The sequence below is a fragment of the Aulonocara stuartgranti genome, assembly GCF_965226115.1.
Source record: "Aulonocara stuartgranti genome assembly, chromosome: 11".
Lineage (NCBI taxonomy): Eukaryota > Metazoa > Chordata > Actinopteri > Cichliformes > Cichlidae > Aulonocara > Aulonocara stuartgranti.
In genome coordinates, this window is record NC_138947.1 from 8,548,403 (window position 1) to 8,570,409 (window position 22,007).

General features: G+C 38.9%; 1 protein-coding gene across 3 annotated transcripts in view; it reads right to left on the bottom strand.

Moving 5' to 3' along the window:
* atg5 (ATG5 autophagy related 5 homolog) overlaps positions 1-22,007 on the bottom strand; it is a 49,534-nt gene that overhangs the window by 15,895 nt on the left and 11,632 nt on the right. For all 3 annotated transcript variants that reach the window (XM_082552047.1, XM_082552046.1, XM_082552048.1), the window contains exon 7: positions 6,819-6,936. In XM_082552047.1, the coding sequence (XP_082408173.1) occupies positions 6,819-6,936 (118 nt within the window). The remainder of the gene's footprint in view (positions 1-6,818; positions 6,937-22,007) is intronic.

A 22,007-nucleotide genomic window follows, 5' to 3' on the forward strand; every position in this document is an offset into this window, starting at 1 on the left:
CTCAATGCAAAATGAATGATATATATCTATACAGGGGGTGCAAATAGCAGCATTGTGTGCTGAAAATTTACTCTGAAAATGTAATAAACATTTATAATAATACAGTATTTTGTTAGCTCCTCTTATTCATAAATGCATATTTAAGACTCTTTAAGGATGTGGAAAAACCTTGTACATGACAAAATTTTAACATCACCGATCCTACCAGCACAAGCAGTGCATTCATGTTTCCATTTGCTTAAGGTGTACAAGGCAATAGAAATTTTTATCAAAACATTCACATGCATCGCAGTCTTTTACAGTAAAGCTGTACGGATAGAATTAGAAAGCAGAAGATCTCAGCTGACCACATTTTAATCAACAATAGAAAGAGTCATCAAGCAGGCTTTCAAGCCATTCTGAATTCCCCTGTCTGGTGCACATCTCAGACGCCCCCGCACATGAACCATAACCCACTATATCTGCTGTATCAAAACAGCCACTGAAACCTACACTTCCCCTCGAGCCTCCGAACCAAGCCGAACCGTATGGGGAAGCCTGCCAATAGTGAGTGGGCTGTACCAAATATGTTACTGAAATGGGTGAACGTGGGAGGAGGAAAGAGGGTGCGCTGAGAGATCGCTGTGTGGATTTGTCACTCAAATAAGAGGGGGGTTGGTCAGGGTGGGGCTGTGGGGGCTATGATGAGGTAGGGGTTTTCCTACGATTATTCATGGACAATAATCAATGCAAGGGTTTTTCATGATTGTGCTCGCCTCCGATAAAAACCTGCAACTTCGCTTACAAGAACTGTCTGTCAAACACATGTCATGTGTGGGCAGTGTCACCCTTCAGGCTGTGATTTCTGTGGCAAATCTAAGCTAAATTCCTAACAAAAGCTTGCTCAGTAACACACCTGGTAGCAAAAAAAGAAAAAAAAAAAACCTAAATAGATGAGACAGCTTCAGCACACGTCAGTGTTGACCGCTGCTTACAGGAAAATGTTGCTTTGGGTTTGTTTCCCGCAGTGTGGAGGGAACGAAAGCCTAACGGCAAATCAGGCTTTTCGGCCACCACAGAGAATGATTTGGGAATCCCCTCTTTGTATGTCTTAATTCAAGCCACCTCCATTTGTTTGCTACAACTGGTTTCTGGATCCTAGCAGGGTCAGCACCAATCCTCTCTCAGACATAACAGAGGAGGAGTTTGTTTGAAAAACCCTTGTTATTTGATGTTTGAAAGATCACACAGATGTAGAGCACCCCAGATTTTCTTTTTGTTCGAGTGCCGGCATAAAAAGAGAAAGGTTCTCTGAACTCTTCAAGAATAGTACCAGCAAACCCCCTCCCCCCAAACATCACCACCCCACCCAGTCGCTGAACACAAGTCCCGGTCTCACTAATCCAAACATGCCGCCATAATCCCTGGCTATCACCCAACTCATCTAGCAGCCAAGGAAGACGTGGAAACCAAACAAACGACAAGAGACAAAAGGCCACTTTCACCTTGATCAAGAAGGCAGGCTGGCGGACCCCTCTGGGAGGGAGGAGAGCAAAGAAAAGCAGATTTAACGTCAAAGACATGAAAGACATCGAAAGCAGACAGGGAAGATGAAGACTACACCTGAGATAGAGATAGATGATCAAAGAGGAAAAATGAGCCTTAGATCAGGAAAACTATACAGACAGAAAAACAAAAAGCAAAGCAGAACAAGGAAGAAGATTTATCTGCCACTACTTCCATTCTTCAAACAGTCAAAAAAGCAAACCTTAAAATATGGCAATGACTACAATGCATATAAAATGAACTTCTAACAACTTTCTTAAACTGTGACGGAAACTATGACAGCTGTTACGGTGCAGTACAGAGATGCCGCGTCTTGGCTGGATTTCACTGAAACCAAAGACATTGTACTTGCCGAGTTTCAAGCCTCTAAAGGCTGTGAAACTATGACAACACAAAAGACACGCACTGTACAAGGACAGATTATGATTTCTGAATTACTTTTTCACTTAAAGCTTTAGTTATTAATACTAGGTCAGGAGAATTTCTTGGTAATCCAGAGACTCTGTTAGACAACAAATGACAAGTGCACACCATCCACTTTTGTCATTCTCTGTTACAATTCATAATCTGCCACAGAAACGCAGTGCGCTACCCTACAGCTACACTACAAAACTATCCAATCTTAAAACTCTAAGAACTCATACAACTCATGATTCTGGCCGCTGACTTTAGGGGTTGTTGCAGCAGATCATCTGTACCCATAGCAGCCTGTCCCTAGCATGCTCCACCAACTAACATGTTCTCCTTCACTGGTTCTCTGCATCAACAAATCTTCTCTGTGGCATTTTTCTATTCCTAATGCCTGGCAGCTCCATATTCAGCATCCTTTACTTTATACATTCTTCCATCCTCTATACAAGTTCAAACGGTCTCAGCCCTGCCTCTCTTACTTTGTCTCCAAACTGCTCCACTTATGCTGTTCCTCTGATATAGTGATTTCAATTCCTGTCCATGCTGGGTGCTCCAAACAATATATTTTACCATATTGCTGCTAAGGCCCCAACACCATATTTTTGGCTCTGGAACGTAAAGTTAATGGCTACGCTCTGTAGCAGGTAGGGCGCTACCTCTCTATCTCCAATATTTACTTACTTTTAAGTCTGCTTTTGGGCTTAACCAACTCTTAAAGTAAATATCTTGTGCTTTGAGTTTTCCCATTTACTGATAAGTGGGTAATGTACAATGGATGTTAAAGGCTTTGTTCAACTGGGCTTTGAGGCTATAGAGGGGTGAGGGTAAACCAAAACAGTGAAGAAGCCGGCATCACACCCTAAACCCTTCGCACCATTTTTGTCGACATATACTAAAAAGCACTACTCTATTGTTTTATTTGAATTATTTTTGAGTGTACTAGCTGCAAAAGATGTGTTTTGTGTGCTGTGTTATTTGTTGTATAGAATTGGAAAAAAATCTAACATCTTGGGTTACTTTGATACAAGCAAATCTTGCAGTGGCTTGGTGCCGAAATAAAACTAATTACATACTTTAGGAGATTTAAAATATGATAATAATCAAGCTTTTTAGTGCTATTGTGTATTTAATGTAAAAAATTTTACATTTTCTGTAAATTCTGTGAATCTCAGGCAACTCAACTTGAGTGAAGTGTTTGCAGCTGGGCGTCGTCTACCTGGAGTCGAGTGTTTTGACCGATGCATGAAACTAGGGCTGTTCGATATAACGATGTATATCGGATGACAATATAAAAATGTCGTTTTTCATCGTTTCATTTAAAACTATCTTTTGTTTCGTGGTGTCGCAAAATAAACTGTTTACGGCAATATTTTTTCATGGTTTTGATGGTCACTGCAGTGGCTATATTAATTTGTTAAAGTTCTCTCTTTCTCTTATATTTAATATAACCACACTACAGGCGGACAAGCGCCTGTTTTTATGCGTTGTCGTTAGCAACAACGACGGTAAAACCATCGCATGTCCGCTTGTTTATTTTCCACATAAACCTTTCACAATAAAGCTCAAGATCCTGTTGAGACTTTTCAAAATAAACTGAATCACGTGAAAGAGTATGCAGAGTATTTACTGATGAGAAGAAAAAAAAGAGCCGTCAGGTGCTAAAAAATAAACCTTAGACTCAAACGTTAGAACAGGCTTTTCCCCGCAGCATGCCGTGTAATAAATACTCACAAAGAAAACGGCGGCCGTTACATCTTATGTCTAAAAGTGTATAGTTTCATGCATCGGTTAAAACACTCGACTCCAGCTACATGACGCCCAACTGGAAACACTTCACACAAGTCGAGCTGCCCGAGATTCACTGAATTTACAGAAAATGTTAAATTTTTGTGATTTATATCGTTATTGGGACGATAGATGTTATGAGATTTTGGTCATATCGCACAGCCCTACATGAAACTGCATTTTTAGACGTAAGTTGTAACAGCCACCATTTTCTTTGTGAGTATTTATTACACGGCATGCTGCTGGAAAGAGCCTGTTCTAACATTTGAGTCTAAGGTTTATTTTGAGCACCTGACGGCTCTTTTCTGTCCATGTCCCACTTTTCAGAACCAAACCATGTCCATGTCAGAGGTAGCCCGTCGTTTAGAAATAAGGTCCTTGATTTGTTTTGACTGGTCCTTCTGTTTGTCATCATTTCAGTTTATTTTGAAAAACCTCAACAGGATCTTCAGCTTTATTGTGAAAGGTTTATGTAGAAAATAAGTGGACGGCAAACGCTGGGTTTACCGTCATTGTTGCTAACAACAAAGTAAAAACAGTCGCTTGTCGTCCGTAGTTTAGTTATTTTAAATATAAGAGAAAGAGAGAACTTAACAAAAAGTAATAGGTGCATGTGAACATATTGGCCAGATTTTTACTTTTATAGTCATGTTTTTATTTTGGGGGACCTACACGTCCCTAGCTGGCTAGTTTTCTTCAATGGCTGCTCTATATCCTTGCGGAAAGCCCTAAATGTAAACAATCAGGGCGAGACAGAAAGAGAGTGAATGTTAAATAGACAGTTAGGCAGACAGAGGGAGAAGGGGGGCTGTTAATGGTTTTGTCTCTTTCATGCAGGTGAGTTTCCTGTGGGTCCTCTGTCCTAACACACTATTGTGTCCTTATCTACTTCCTCTCTCCTCCTGCGCAGACACTGCCTGTTTAGACTGCTGCTGCTCTCTTTCTCCTCCTCTCCTCTTATCTCTTCTTTCATTATTTCCATGCCTCCATCACAGCTGCAAGTAAACTGTGTATGCCACAGGTGAACAAAGCCTTTATACCACACTAGGTGTCATTTTATGTATATGCAACTGGCATTGCTCTTTCAGTTCACTTTATTTAAAAAAAAAATAAAAATAATAATAATAATAATAATAATAAAAAAAAAGGATAAACATGTTGTTTGTAACTTTTTCCCCAAGTGGTCACTTTACAGAACATAGCCATTATCTTTAGGTTCCAGAGCTCAAAATATCATATTGTGGCCTTAGCAGACATCTCAGATTACTGCCCCAAAACCTGGACATAAAGTAAGTAAATCTCAGCATATTGATCCATTTCTCTCCTTATTCTTAAAACTGTAACACAGGCGATACACAGGCATTCAAACTCATTTTACATCGTGGCCCAAATATAGCCCACTTTGATCTCAAGTGGACTAGACCAGTGAAAATGACCCTTTCTGTCAGTGTTAAGAGGTTCAACGACACACTGAATCCCTGGTATATTCTAATATAAAAAAGAAGTCTAATTTCAACAATACATTTCAGTTTTTTCTAGAGATGAAGAAATTCTGCTGTGGGAAATGAAAGACGTCTTTCAGCATGACTCTTAAATGTGTACAAGAAGAGAAACGTTTCCGTTAGCTCATTGCACACTTTCCTGTGAAAAGTTATTGTTAAATTGCAGAATATGTTCTTTTTAAAAAACATAAAATAAAAATAAATTATTTTACTGAAAACCCACTGTAAAAATCATACATTTTTAGAGTTGATAGTGAGAAACAGGTGTTGTCATTTGTACCAAACATCCCCCCCCCTTCTTTTATTAAGATTACAGCTCACCTCAAGACTTTATGTCACATGACTTTGCCTCTTAGGCTACGTTCACACTGCATGTGAAAGCGCATCAAATCCGACTTTTTGACCCTATTCGACCCGTATCCGATCATGGTATGACAGTTTGAACAGCCCAAATCCGATACTTTGAAATCCGAGCGGGGTCACTGAATCCGATACATATCTGACGTTTTAGAAAGCGACTGCTGTTTGAATGGTCATGTCGCAATAAATCCGTCTTTTACGTCACTGACACAAGACAGACGCCAATTATCAGTGCCGGAGAAGACAAACGAGAAAGCATGGCAGCGGAAACCGGAGACGGAGCGAGGCATATGGGGAGACAATTCTATTCAAGCTAAACGACTCTGTGTCCATATATACCTCTGGTAGCAGCCCATGCTCCAAACAAGCCCATTGTTAAAACACGGGCTCTCTTTTTTCTCAGTGTTCTTCTTTCTCTAATTAATTTGTCAAAATTCTGTCGGTTTTGACTGTGCAAAATTTGTTAGACGGCTGCAACAACACCTACTAGCTCTGTAGCCGCCACTTTTACTTCCGTAAGCAGAGCGCGTTGTGTGTCTTCTTTTGCGCATGCAGGCTGCTTTGAGGGCCGTGAACCGTTCACACTAGAGCGTGTTTGCTGTCACATTTTATTTTGTAGTGTGAAGAACCACACACACAAAAAAATCAGATTTGATCAAAAAATTGGAATTGAGCATTAAGACCTGCAGTGTGAATATAGCCTTAATGACTCACAACTCTTTATCTACCCATCCCCATATCTATTCACATTTTCTGGCAACTACCACCGTTTTTCTTCACCGAGACCATCTCATGGTTATATTACCTTATTATCTCTGAGAATGAATCTCAGACATGTCTCATGTAGCAGCATGAAGAAGAAGAAGAAGAAGAAGAAGAAGAAAAAAAAAAAAAAAAAAAAAAAAAAGAAATAATCCATTCTTTTCTCCTCTCACTTCTGGAATATGGCATGACCCACATTTGATAAGAAAACCAAAGATAACACATTCTGTTACTTCTTGTGTTAACTGGTGGCGATGTCAGCATTACAGTCTTGTATGTTTATGTTAGTGATGTTATGCTTGTATTATTCCTGATGGCATTGCCATTATCTGTTATTAAGGAGATGCAAATGTGACTCCGCTGCTGACTACAAAAAAAAAAAAAAAAAAAAAAGTGAAGACACAACATTTCACCCACTCCCTCACTTCGAACTTGCCTGTGTGTACCACTTACCATCATTTGTTATAGCAGCTGGGTACATTTCCTTTAGCAGGTCACCAAGGGTGTATGCATTGCCTTCAGGTGAAACTGGTCGAAACAGCTTCTGGATGAATGGCCTATCGCTCATTGCCTGTAAGTAATGAGAGTAGAGGAAAGTATAGAATCATAACTATAGTATATCAAACATGAAATTTGAGTTTAACATCAAAGTTTTCGGTAATAGTTCTCCGGGCTTCTTGAGGGACATTCATTGCTCTTCTTTGGATGTTGGCTGCCTTCTGTTCTGTTCAGTAATGCCTCTGGAGAGGCCAATCCATGACTGAGTGTTCAATTGTTTCTTGTTCTACCCTGGTACACTTTTACTGCACTGGTGTTGTGTTTGGACAACAGTGAGTGTAGGCACTCACTGCTGAACTGATGAAAATTTCATATTCTCCCATTCATAATACCTGCTGCCACTGATTTTCAATCTAGTTCTTGTATACTTTGGCATACTTCAGCCTTTTCACCTCCATAAAAATAGCTTATTGAAGGCTACCGTTCCAATGAGACCATTTCTGACGAGGCTTTAGTGAACACTAGATGAATTAACCAGAGGCTCAGACGTTAGGTCATTGCTAGTTCATAACTTCAAGTCAGACATTAAATATGGATATTCATTCCAACTTCCATGCTAAGGAAAACTAATAAAATTTCAATATTTTACTCATCAGACATGTGATATTAATTTGAAAAATTCCTGGGAAATGCAGACAAAATATCCTGTAAGTGGGCCATTTTAACATGAGAAAACACCAGAGGAAATTTTAAGGCGAGAAAGAGTTCACAAGGTTAAGATGGAGGAAGGAGTCCAAAACACTAAGCACGCAAATGCTGTGAATAAACAGTGTTCTGAGCTCAGCTGAGAATGTGTTGCTTTGATGAGCTTGACTGCTTAGAATGTGATTGAGCAATCTACTGCATTTCAACATATGTTACAAGTGATGCTGACATGTTTTACCAATTTGAACAAGCCTGGAAATCATTAAAGAGTGCTTTAGTATGTACTTGGCAGAAAAATCAGCTTCTACCAAAACTAAAAGCTCATCTGGCTCATCCTCAGGTTCTCAGAAGCAGAGAATAGTTCAGTGAACCATAGAATTAAATGTGACATCTTTTATTGTTTCATGATAGGAATACTCTTCTCCAAGAGATGGTTTGAGGTTATGGAGAAGGTGGTTTTCTCAGTAAACTGGGTTCTTTCTCGCTGTTCCACAAAAGTGCTGCTGCATAGTGAATAACAAATAAACTGAACAAATATTTGATCAAAAACCAAATAATGAAAAGCAGAAAACTGAAGAAAACTCGCTAATTATTATTTATCTTCGCCGTTCCTTGTTTCCCGTTTACCCACATTTTGTACATTCCTTCTACGATAAGAGCTTTACTGTCTCAGTGAGACAGTTCTGGGTAACAGTGACCGCTAAAAGCCCAACATGTAAACTAAGCAACTATTTATAGGGCAGTGAACAAATGTGACGTATGTAGCAAATATCCCTGAGAGTGTTCATCACAGGTCTTCAGATGCTGCAGATTGCTCAACCAGCCACCACATTCCCTGAGTGAGATGTGTGGGAAATTACCAGGAGGCAGCACAAAAAAAAAACGCAGTAGACTGTGTCAGAAGCCGATAATGGACTTTGATTCAAGAGAGTCTTTCCTGGCATATTGGCATGCCCTTTGTCACAAATAAATGTCACTACTTTCAAAAATAGTGAGCCAATGAAAACAAAACTTTCTCTTCAGTGATGAAAAATGCACGATTGGTTTTAAAATGGTAGATGGGCTGGCTCTTATGTAGACTCACACCACACCGCTTTATACAACATGCCTCACCCACCCATACGAGCATTTTTTCTACACCTAAATACTATCTAGTATTCATACATGAATAATTGGATCAGAGAGCAACTTAGGGTTCAGTATCTTGTCCAAGAATACATGGGCTTACAGACTGGAGCAGCCTGGGATCAAACCTGCTCAGGATGACCTGCTCATTCCTCTGAGCTACAGACACCCCAATATGTGATGTTAACAGCAAATAAAATAAACACAAATAAGAATGCATTTACAAATAGCATCATTTTACCTGTTAGGATAAAAACTTTAAACTGTAGAAATCACCTAACTTAAAACCACACTTCAAAATATAAAAACGTTTTTTCTCTCCTCTACACCAGTCTAGGTAGAAACCCACTCTTTGTGGTTTCTTCCTGTTGAAAGATTTTTTCGACTCCACTACTGCCAAGCACTAAAAGGGAAATGTTGGTTTCCACCCAACTATATAAAGTGCCAAAAAAAGTATTTTCACTTTTTAAATCATTATTAGTGAATAATAATAATAATAAATATCTAGGGCAAAATATCTGTGTGCATCTATGTTCTTCGTAAGGGTTTTTCTCCCTATCGCTTCAGAATCAAGTTAAAAATTCATTAGTTCTTGTTACAGTGACCCATGTCCTCTGGACTCAATCCAGATGTCAGCAACTCTTTGTGACTTTTGTGTGCCATTTGATTGATGAAGCGAAACATTACACCATGAAATTTTATTTTAAATGGTTGTATGTTTGACGGAAAATTAACCAATTACTGAAATCAAGAGAAGCAAACTTGTGCACCACACCCGTTTGCAACAAAGCATGAATGCTGTATTTGCTACATGTTGTCCTAATCTGTAAATCATCAAAAGGAAAAGCACTCCCATGTATGCTCGCTTTTGTATCAAGTATTATAATAAAGCGAATAATTGACTAGGACAATGAAAAAAAAAATCATCTGCAAAGATTATATCTCCTTTTCACTTAAATTTTGAAATTAATTAGATTATTGCCTATCCCCAATTATCCAATTATTAAATAATGAAAACAGCTGTAGTCATAAAGTCAGTTTTAAAATGTGTGTACATCACAAAATAGCATCTTTTTAATTGTATGCATTGTATTGCATAAAACTATGCAATCATTTTATTACAATTAAATTCCACTGGGAAATTTTGGGCCTTTCTCTACCTGCTGAGCATTGTAAGACAATGGAAGAAATGTGTCCTCACAAAGAAAAACCTAGTACAGGCAGATACCCAACCTGAGGTGTCAAACGGAGAGTCTGACACACTATAGGGCTAATCATGGAGCCGTAAAAAGGAAACCAGCAAGGACAGGGATCGAATAACCGAGTGGTAACTACGCACCACAGAGCCAGGCGTGAACCAGCAAGAAGAAGCTTGCAGTAGAGGTGCGAAGCCTATGCTCAAGTTACACAGAAAAACTGAGTCACTGACAGGAAGCATGGCCTTTCGTGCGGGATCATCTCCAAGGGCCAGAGCAGAGAGAGTGTGCTAAGTGACAGCTACTTCATTGCATTTTTAAATTGGCATCATGAATTATTGAGCCAGTTGGCATACAAAGAAGGTGCTATTGATCCCATGGGAGAGAAGCGTGATACTGTTTGGATGAAGACACTTTTCTTTTTAGCTGGCATGACACCTTAGCTGCTACAGCAGCCCATGACAACAAAAAGAGGGCGAGGTGTCACTGGGATTCAGGTGAAAAGAGATGAACCGCTCTCGCTGAGTGAAAAGAACAGTGGAACTCAAGACGTCGGCTAATTGATGGAGGAGATTCAATCCACCTAATTGAAGGCAAAACAATGGATGACGCCTAAAGCACTGTCAATCCATATGTGTTTCTACAGACTGAGTGGGGTGAGGCAAAGGATTACCACTGAACTCTGAGACCATCCATTGGTATATTAAAGTTCCAACTTCATTTTCCTCAGAGCTTGACATGGACACCTACGGAGGAAAAACTATCACACGACACTGACACGTTTGACAGAAGTGGGCTTTTGATACACTGTTTTACTTTGGTCTCTGTGGCATCACCAACATTTAAGCACTGAAAAACAACAACTACAAACAGCAGTTTGCATTTATTTAATAATCTAGAAGATAACATAATACATCAACTATGGTTACTTCTGAAAAAAAAAAAATCAAACATATCAGTTAATATAAATTTTGCTAGTACCTTAGTCTGTGCATGAGGCTAGAGTAACAAGGGCTATAAATTACCTTTTTTTTTTTTAAACCAACGTTATTGCTTTTGTGCTCACAGTAGAGCTGGGCGATATGAGATTTCTTCATATCACGATATGTTTTTTTCATTTCAGGCGATAACGATATCTATCACGATATAAGCCAAATAACTATATTTGTAAGATTTAAATGTGCCGTTGCTCACAAGTAAAATGTGAAATAATCAGCAGCTTGTTTTTATTTAAATATTTATTTCCCATAATAAGTTCAACAGGGTAGATGTACTTAAGGAACATGAGACTTTTTCAGATAAATAAAGGCAAATATTGCAAACTACACAAAAGGCAGCCGCTAAAGCGTTTAAGTTTCAAAATAGAACAAACGAAACAGACTACTAAATTGTCAATTCCACTTAGAAACAAAATATTAATTCTAAAAATAAATCTTAGTTTGTGTTACAGAAGAACAGACAAAACTGACTAACTTTTGTCAATATCAAATAAACTGAGAACTAAAAGGAAATTCTCAATCTCTCCTTGTTGTATAGCTTAGCTTTTCAAACAGTTTTAACAGTTACTTTAGTCTGACAAAAGCCGAATGACGAATTAGCGCTTCCAGTCAGAGACTGAGGCTACGTCCACACGTACACGGGTATTTTTGAAAACGGAGATTTTCCGTTTTCGTTTTAAAAAATAATCCCGTCCACACATAAAGGCAGAAATGAAGAAAAACGCTGCTAGGAACATGCCAAAGCAGCAGGTGGCGCTAGATTCCTAACCGTGCAGAAATGTTGGCCAATCAGAAGTCTAGAAGCCTCGGTGGGAAAAAGTAAACAAAGCTGGGGCATAGAAGCAGAACCGAGTCATATGTGTGGATGGACAGTAACTGTGTGTATATGTAAGCATTTAAACACTGCAGAGAGTAGAATTAACAGTATTGTAGAAATTCATTTCACCGAAACAATAACGTGGCGCACAGTGTGACGCATGCACCAGTTCATTGTATTTCCAGACTTGCTTTCGGCACAATTTACAGTGCACGCTACTCTGTTTTTTGTCAGACTTGAAATAGCCGAAATACCTTCACACTACGGAACTTCTATGGCTCTTCCGTTCGACAATCTCTCCGGCGTTGGAACCATCATCTGTTTTCTCTTCGGTCACGCTCGGTTGATTTTTCTAGTCGGCACACTCATTTCCTCCATTACCCGCTGGCTGCTTCCCAAACAAACACACGTGCGGCTTGGCACTTGTGCTGTACGTTACAAGTCACGCGACGTGACGCTGCGGCTGTGATTGGTTCGGCTCTGCGCTACTTAATTTGGATTGGCTGGTCTTTTTTTTTTTTTTTTAAGAGGTCTATCGCGATAGCTTAATTTCTCTATCGAGTAAAAGTTATATCGCGATACATATCGTTATCGTTCTATCGCCCAGCTCTAGCTCACAGCTATAAAAAGTCATGTTGAAAAATAGGTAGTTATGGCAACTAGTAGTCTTGCTAGCAGGTCATTCTACCATAGCTAGCTAGTGCTGCCTTTTCCATGACTTAAATGGGAACTGGAATCCAAAGTTATCCCAGACAGAGAATACCCTAACACCAAGCGATATATACAAAATAACTAGGGGTGGGGGTTTAACGTGCTATTTTCGATTAATTAGTTTGAAAAAAAGTAAAGCATCTAAATGCACTTTGCATTACAAAGGAAAACTTTTGTCAATGCATGATTTCATGGTATACCGATTATGCTAGCAGTTTGAGTACCAACAAAAAGTGTCAGCAGACCAAACTTGATGAAATGGCTGGCTTCAGGACCAGAAACCAGAGGAAATTAATAAGTCAACATCGGACAAAGTTGCAAATTCTCTCGCAAAATGGATTGGTCTGGACTGGAGACCACTGTCAGTGGTAGAACATAGGGGGTTAGAAAATGCGCTACAGATTCAGATGAGGAAGCCCTGTGTAACCATCAGCAAGACAGACTACAGTGGTGGTCCAGACGAGCAGGGACCCACCCACAGCTTTCTGTCCTGGCCTGCAACTATTTGATTAGTCCTGCCACTTCTGTCCCATGTGAGAGACTTGCAGGTCACATAGTAACAAAAATGCAAACTTGAGCTCTGAAAATGTGAACAGGCTAGTTTGTCTAAGGCTACGTTCACACTGCAGGCGAAAGCGCATCAAATCCGATTTTTTTTGACCCTATGCAACCCATATCAGATCATGGTATGACAGTGTGAACGACACAAATCCAATATTTTCAAATCCGATCTGGGTCACTTTTGTATGTGGTACTGAATCCGATACATATCCGATGTCTTAGAATAGTCATGTCGCATTAAATCCGTCTTTTACGTCACCGACACAAGACAGACGCCAATTATCAGCTCCGGAGAAGCACCCAATAAGACATCGCGAACGCTTCCTGGCCATCCAGCGTAGATGTCAGTGAAACTGTTGGGAAGACAACGTTGGAAAAACGTGAACATTTTATTTATACTGTATAATCTGCAGATTCTGACAGGATTTTGCGACTATCCTTTGAAGCACCGCTCCTCTAAAACAGCAATAAGGATAATTATTAGGTTATCTACATTATTATGTAAAAAACAAAATAACTTGGGAAACGTAAAGTCCAAAGTCTTTATATTAACCCTTTAAGACCTACCATAGAACCAAGTCCGCCACAGCTTATATTATATTTTTACATGCTGTAGAGCCATTTTTGGGAGCTTTTCAAGTTGCTATACATCAATACAACCATTACAGCCTAAATTTTAATAATATGCATGCATAAAGTGCATAGTAATTACATAAATTGCAAAAAAGTGCAATAAACTACAAAAAAATTTAAAATCGTTTTTGTTTTTTTAACATATATTTCTAGTTAGAGAAATTTAAGAGGCTTGTCCCTCAAAACTGTAAATACAAAAAAGTTGCACAAAATAGTTTCCCACCACAGGAAATTTATTTTGAGTGTCTTCATAGTTTTATTTTTGAAATACACCAATTTCTATACACTGCAGGAAAAACGAAAATAAATATTATAGTGCAAATTTGCAAAAAAGCAGCATGTGCATCAAAATAAACTATTTCCAGCAGTGCAATATGAGTCCTAAGCATCCCACAAACGACACAGAAAGTCATGAAGTCAAACATAACTTTTAAAAACACCAGTATAAGCTCATGAGGCCTTGATGGTAAAAAAAACTACATTTCCGTGAAAATGACGTCACTTCCGGTTTCGGGCAGGTCATGGCGGACATGCGAGAGTTCACGCTGATGGACGTAGGAAGTGTTATGAACAGCTGATCGGATCGTGCAAAGCGTGTTTCTGGAGTATTATGTTTTTGTTGCTGCAAGTGCTTTTTATGCAGTTTTTGCAAAGCTGTATGTGGAAGGAAACTGTGACCTAGGACAAGCTGATGGCATAAGATGTAAGTACAACTCCTCCGGTTTCATATGCAAAAAAAATTATTGCGCTAGCTCACATGGTTGCAGTGCTACCGGGATTTAAAAATAGTTACGCAAAACGGAGCGTGCCCGCTCTGACCAGTTTTAAAGGGTTAAGGGCCATCAGTCAAACAATATTGTTTGCTCTGGGTCTAAACAGAGCGCGTTGTGTGTGACGTCTTCTTTTGCGCATGTTTGCTGTCGCATTTAATTTGTAGTGTGAACGAGCAGACAAAAAAAAAAATCGTATTTGATCAAAAAATCGGAATTGAACATTAAGACCTGCAGTGAACGTAGCCAAAGTAACTGGCTGAAAGAGATGGACAGTAAATTGTGAGTCCAACAGATTTGTTATTTTTTGCACCAAAATGTTTAATGTTCACACTGTTTTAGCCTAATGTACAAAATAATGTTAGCTAAGGTTATTCAGAGTTTAAAGGTGAAGCTGTATAAATAAACTTATAAGTTTCTGCCTTATTTTTTTAAGAAGAAAAACTGAACTTTATGTTAAACTTTTTATTATTATTATTATTTAAAGACAATACCATTTTGAAAATGTACTTAAAGTTCTTAAAATAACACTTTATTTTGAAGTCTGCACAATTTTGGCCAGGGATTTTTTTTTTTCCCTCTGTTTTGCATTGAAATGCAGTTTCAATGCATTTTCCCCCATAGATTAAAAGTGCTTGAGTTTACAATATTTATGTCCATGTCTATAAGTTATGCCCAATAAAATCCTTTAAAATTTAAAAAAACAAACAAAAAAAACCCCATTTGCGCTTTGGGGCAAATTTTCTTTTGCGATTAATCAAGATTAATTAATTACAAAATATCTAATTAATTAGATTTTTTAATCGAGTCCCACCCCTAAAAGTGAAAAAACCAGGGGTATTTTACTGTCTCGTAGGGTTAGGGTTGTTTTTTTGTTTCAATCGCTGCACAATTTCTGCTCCAAAAGGCTTGGCAGTAACAGCAGATTAGAAATACTGGAAACTTATTACTGTAAATGCTGCAAAACATTCTTCCCAAGTTCAACAAGCAATTCACCTGTTGCCTGTGGCAAGATTACGCACAACTGTTTCCAGCATTCCCAAGTTTTGTAATTGTCTGTGTAGTCATCACCTCCCCCTCTTCTCACTCAGCCATTACAAGATATCTCGGAGGCAATAAACCTGTATTCTTCGAAGCAGGCACCCTCCGAACACCACAACAGAGGTTGCTGGAGGTGGACTGCCTGCTTTCACATCAGGGGCTTGTGACTCAGCACTTAGTCACGGAGCAGGAACAGCGAGGAGTACCTGTACAGCAACAATGTAAACGGTCTTCAAAAGCAGGATAGTAATTTTCACTTTCCGTGCAGCGAGACGGTCGGCCCTGTTTGCCTCTTTAAATCACTGAGTGGCGTCACTGCTGGAGCAGAAAGATTCACTTGGTTCTTTGGTTTCCAGTGTATGCACACACACACACACACACACACACACACACACACACACACACACACACACACACACGCTGAATAACACGAGAAAAGTGCTCAAGTCAAGTGGAAGCAATTTGATGACAAATACAAATAAATGAAAATTGCAACACAAAAACAGAAACTTGAAAAGGCAGATGTATAAGTTCACACAGAAAGGTAGTTGTGAAAAGTATGTCAAGACCATCAAAAAGCTATTCTGAGAATTCGTGGTTGTTCATTAACCTTACCTAAATAATTTACACTGTTACAGCCTGGAGGGAAAACAGGGTTTAAAATATAAATCTGTCAATTTGATCTGACCAGAACAGAAACAAAGCAGCATTCATAAAAACAGAAGTTTAATTCTACGAATAATAATTATTAATGATGTTTGTGGGAGACAATGCAGACACACGCACACACAGAGACAAATGTGTTGTTCGTGCCAATGAGGTGTCTTCATCTCCATAAGGACAGCAGGCCAGACGGAAATGAGCCCTCTGTTATTTGGACTGAGTGTTGTCATTAATTCTGTCTGCATCAAACCCAGCACATGTTATTTACACTAAAGACCACAATCTGGCTTTGAAGGACTCACTGAGGGAGGGTGTGTGTGTGTGTGTCTGTGTGTGTGTGTGTGTGTGTGTGTGTGTGTGTGTGTGTGTGTGTGTGTGTGTGTGTGTGTGTGTGTGTGTGTGTGTGTGCGTGTTTGTAGGTGGAGGGTAGGGGTGTCTTTTTTCAGTTGAAGGCAGCCTCGTGTTAAGTCATCCACAATGACTCCTGAGTGCCAAGCAGCTTTGTTCTTCTCAGCGTCTATATCATTTCAATTCTAGTCTATCTAGTTTTTTTTCCAAAGCTTGTGGCTTAGCTTGATTTTATCATGCTTGGTCTTGCCATAACAAATCTAGCTAGCAAAATACTATACTCATAGCAACAAAATATGCCTTGGAGAGCTGCTACAAACTTTGTTGTTTCAAATAAATTGTAATTTTTTTTTTCTTGCTTTAATTCCTTCCTTTGTTTTGGCCTTTGTAGTGGAGCATAAAGCTTTTTAATTAAAGGATAAATCCAGTTCTAGATCTTTTCCCCCTAATTCTAGGACTCACTCTTCAAAAGTATTAATGTTCCACTCAAAAAGACAAATCTGAGGAGCGTAAACTCCAACAGGATTAATGAGTTAGTTGTGTGTGTAGAGACCAAAGCCAAACTTTTAAGTGTCGTTAAGAGGACCTCTTCTGACCTGGTTAGATTACCATGGTAACTGCATATTTAAAGATGCATAATGCTGCATATTTATTTCTATTCTTAGAGTTTCCTACTGAAATCAGCTGTACAAATCACTAGTTCTTTTCCTGATGACATTATCAAGAGCAATACAGATTCTCAGTTGTAGGGATATTTTTTATTTCCAAATCTGTTGAGCCAAACTTTGCTAGATCAATATCCATATATTCAAATAGGAATGCTGAACAAATAAGTATATTTTTATGCAAGCTCCTGATTTGCTGGCTGGTATGTTCCACACTTGTGATACTGCTTAAAAATCAAAGCAGCCATCTTTATTTGTCACAGATAACAACCATAAAAAAAAAAAGACTTTCACTTCGGCTTGAATAAAAAAAATGTTATTTCTATATATCAGCCATTTCCCCTGGTGTTAGAAATAAATGGCAGCAACGAAAGAGCACTTAGTGATACAATAAACATGGGTTAGGGTTAGAATTTACAAATTTACAAGTTGCTGCCTGTGGACATTTGAAATGTACTTGGCAAACTGAGTATAATCCATTTTCTGAACAATAAAACAAATGTGCCCTTTTATGACCCTGATGAACAAATCCTGGATTAAGAAGGAAAGGTAGTAACTGTTGTTGTTATGCTGACTATGTCTAATAGGGTTCTTAGGTTTTGTTGAGCCAACCACTGCTTCTTTAACATCGGCCTAGAGACCTGTCAGCAACCATTTGCCAACCACCAGTCACAAATGGGAAAAATGTGTATTCCCTAATGAGTTAATGCTTCCTGGCAAGTCAACTTCTTAAGTCTCATTCATGCAGGCCTAGAGACTCATCAGCAACCTGTTAACTGTTGATCGCTAGGGAAAGCGTGTATTTTGGCTGCCGACAGTGGTTTCTGGATGTTGCTGGAAGTTGCTAGTATGAAATTAGTTGCAAAGAGGTATACGGTGCTGCACTGAAAACCTCCTTGTAAATGCTTTATTTGCTAATAGGTTGCTGTTGTTCTGTATGACAGACAGCAGCAACCTGGCAGCAAATACAGGCAAACTACTCAACAAGTGGTAGTGAAAGAGTGAAAAGTGGTTTAGTTTGTGCTACTCATAGAGGAAAATTGTGAGTCGTTGCAAATTAGCTGGTGTCTTTCACACTAATGACAGACAACCGCAGCAATCTGCTAGTGACCAAAGCAATCATAAGGCGGCTTTTGGTGCAGCATCATCTTTGCAGCTGAGCTCGGCAGACGACCACTCACAACCAGTCAGAAACATGCATTTTTCTCTTGATACCAGTGGTTGACAGATGACTGCTAACAGTCCTCTACAACTGTGTTGTTGAAGCATAATCCAAAGAAAGGTCTGGCTGTGTTGAACTAGCTTCATACTACTCCTCTGGGTTTGCAATGAGTTTTTAAAAACATTGAACTTAAGATGATCAGGTTTAGCCAGACATTTTCAGACACTGGATATGTAACACTTATTGCTTAATTGAACCCTTAAAGTGAAATAGACCAGTCTTACATTATTGCAAACATAATACTAGAAGTGATGGAACAAGCCATCATGTAAACTATGTGGAAGATTTAACAATACACCAAGAGGTGTTATTAACTCGGTTCTATTTTGATTATTACAGAATCCAAAACTGTTCCTACTGCTATGCTGTGTGATCATACAGGTGCAGCTGTGCCATGTCATATCGCCAGTGATGTCAATGTACGTTTTTACATGATATAAAAGTATCATATTGCAATATTAATGATATGGTTGTACAACGAGACTAGCCCAAGCATATCTGAGAACGAGAGCTGTGTGGCAGCCTCTGATGATGATTTTGTGGCTATAAAGATAGCTACATCAACAACCTCTAGAAAAACACAATACTTTGCAAAATATGCAAGAAGACTGTTACCGCTTAAGGTGCAAACACAACGCTTGTTTCACCACTCGAGGTAAAGACACACTCGAGGTAAAGACACAATCGAGGTAAAGACACACTTGTCGAGCACAACCAAGGTATGAAAGCACGCGAGGAGGATATATTAGCAAAAGTAAACAAATGACTCAACCGAGCATCTCTGGATCAGTCACTCGTTGCACTCCATATGACAGGAAGAGCAAACGGTGGATAGAAATTACTGATGCGGTTACCTGGTGGAAAATCAGGGCCTTAAGCAACTGGTTAAAAACCTCAACCTATGATAAAAAATATTTTTTACCTGAGATGTTTTAATTCACTTTTTAATTTGTGGCAATATGCATGCCGCTAAAGAGTTACAAGGTTAAGTGACTTTAGTCATAGCACTATATTACAGCACTTCACTATCCTGCTGCTGCTGGCAGCTTATTAAAATAAATTCACACTTTAATTTAAGTAGTTTGTCACCAATGACAGAAGCTCGTTGGAAAAAAAAGGATGGAAAATGCTCTTCATTTGTTTCCGCGAATAACCCTGCTGCCTACAAGCTGCAATCATGAGAAAACATTGCTTTTTTAAAATTTCAGAAATATCATTCTTGGAAATTTCCTTGAAATACTGTGAAGTAATTTTGTGTCTATATTGCCCACACCTAGTTGGAGGTATGTAATCAGCATGTAATAAACTAATAAAATAAAGGAATAAATGCCGCTTAACTTTGTCAATTAGGAATTATTACTGAGTTATCCCCAATTAGCCTCATTACCTCAAACTGTAACTATGTCATAAAGAAGCATTAAGTCTGTAGACATAACACCGTAGAGCACAGCATTTGAGAGAAACGACAACAAACAAAAACAAAAGGGTGTCTGGTCATCTAGGTAAAAGCAAAACGTTGCCTTTCTAAAAGCAGGCTACTTACTTAGCCACAGTTACTGCTCAGCAAAGCTGTGCCCTACTTATGAAACAGTACAGACATTCATGAGTTTTGGTTTCTCCAAACAATTTTTGCAAACTTCTGTGGACACTCATCGCACTTTAAGACCGTGAAAGTAATTGCCAGCACTGCAGAAAGCTGCAGTATTTTTAAGATCATAATGAACTGATTCTGTTCCCACTCTTCTTTAGACTTTCCAGACTTTCTTTGGTTGTAAATATTTAGCAGTTTGTAAGACTAAAACCACACCATCTCCACAACAATCCAGACTTTTCAGGAATGATGCTGACATTCTCTAGTGTATTTGGAAATTACAATGTGAGCTCGTAACAGGCTTTGATGCTACAATTGTCATGAAACCAACACAGCTCATAAATGACCATTGAAACTTTCAATTAAGTCATGAAAAATGTCCAAAAGTAGAAAGGTTTGGGTTTCTTCAACCCACGAGAAGTTACATAGCTTTGTGGCTGCAACAAGTGCATGTCTGAGGGCGGGCTGAGCTGGTTGGACTGCATGTTTCTGTGTACCACTTTAAAGCGTCGCTAATGTTTTATTACTGAAAACAAGAATGCTTTTGTTGAAGTGTAAAATGTTTTATTTATGTGCTGAAGATGTGAAAGTAAAAACAAGCATTTTCAGCTTTGAATTTCATGCAAAACAGTCAGCGCTGACAGTGACTGACAGCCGCTGCGTCGCCCTTGTTGTTGTGTAGAATGTAAATGCTGCCATATGTGGAGCCCAGCACGTCTAATTAAAACTTAAAACACTTGATAATAAATCGTCATGATGGGAAATTACCAGCAGTCACAGCAGATATGGTGACGGAAAAATATGCTTAGTAGGAAAGTTCACTCTAGCATCTTACCATTACACTGAAGTCCTGCTGTGCTATTAACATCTACAAATCTCTTTCGGTTCCATAACATAACACTTGACACAGTCATTTAAGACCAGATCTATTTTTTGCACTGTTTGCCACTCCATTTTTTTCATATTATATTTCCTAACTTGCCTTGACAGACTAAAGTTTTAAATTGTTCACAGAACAACAGTGATGGGACTTTCTGCACTCACAATGAGGCATTAGACTCAAAGCAGACTGTCAACATGTTTTGCTACAAAATTCCAGATGTGTTCATGCCATTTACTTCCCTGACTGGACTGAATGATACTCTTCGGTAAGATAAAAACAGACTTGTTTTATATATGTTTACAGCGGTGCTACAGATTCGTCCATTAGCATGCCATGTTTTGTTGTAGAACTGCATTTTTACTCATTCTGTGAACTGTACCAAGTACTCTAGAAGTTGCAAAGTTCATTTTCCAGACGTTTTTCGGCCATTTGTGATCGGTGTAGAAACCCCCAACACTTGACTCAAAGCGCTTTCCCCCACTGTCTGGCTTGCGACGGCTAATGTTTTCCAGTTGCTTATTCATCCCTTCTTTTTTCTGTGCTCCAAAGGGACTTTTTACCTGAGTCAGGATTAAGCTATATCGGCGTAGTGGAAACACCCGACCTGAGGCTGCTTGTCTGCCTGCACCTCCTTAAACCAGACTGAACCCTTAGGCTTACACATTGGCTGAACATGGGTCAATGAAACTCCTGACAAACTTGTGGGTGTTACAGGTATCAAATGTACAGGGACAAATGAATAACTTCCCCAGGAACCCAGGCACAACGGATCACACGCATATTGCGAGAAATATTTTGGTTTTTGATTTGCCTACATCATTTACAGAGCGACTGTTTTATCATAGGTCATGACTACAAGTAGGAACATGTAAAGCAATGAAGTTACGGGCAGCATGAAAAAGAAATTAAAACCACCTACACTCAGGTGTCAGGTGAATATTATGACTGGCATGTAAATCATTCCTCTGCAGACTTGGTTGTGTGTTCTAAACTGAATGAACCAAGGCTCTTATTGTTTATTAAAGTTATGACTATACAAAGAAAAGGTCCAAGAAGAGGTTAACATGGATGACTGACAAGATTTTCTTTTACTGTTAATGTAGAGTTATAGCAGGCAGAAGCAATGTTTACCCATCCTTAGGTACAATTCTTAAATTGTGTAGGAATTATTATCTGAGGGTTTAAAATTAAAGGAAAGAAGAGTTCATTTTATCT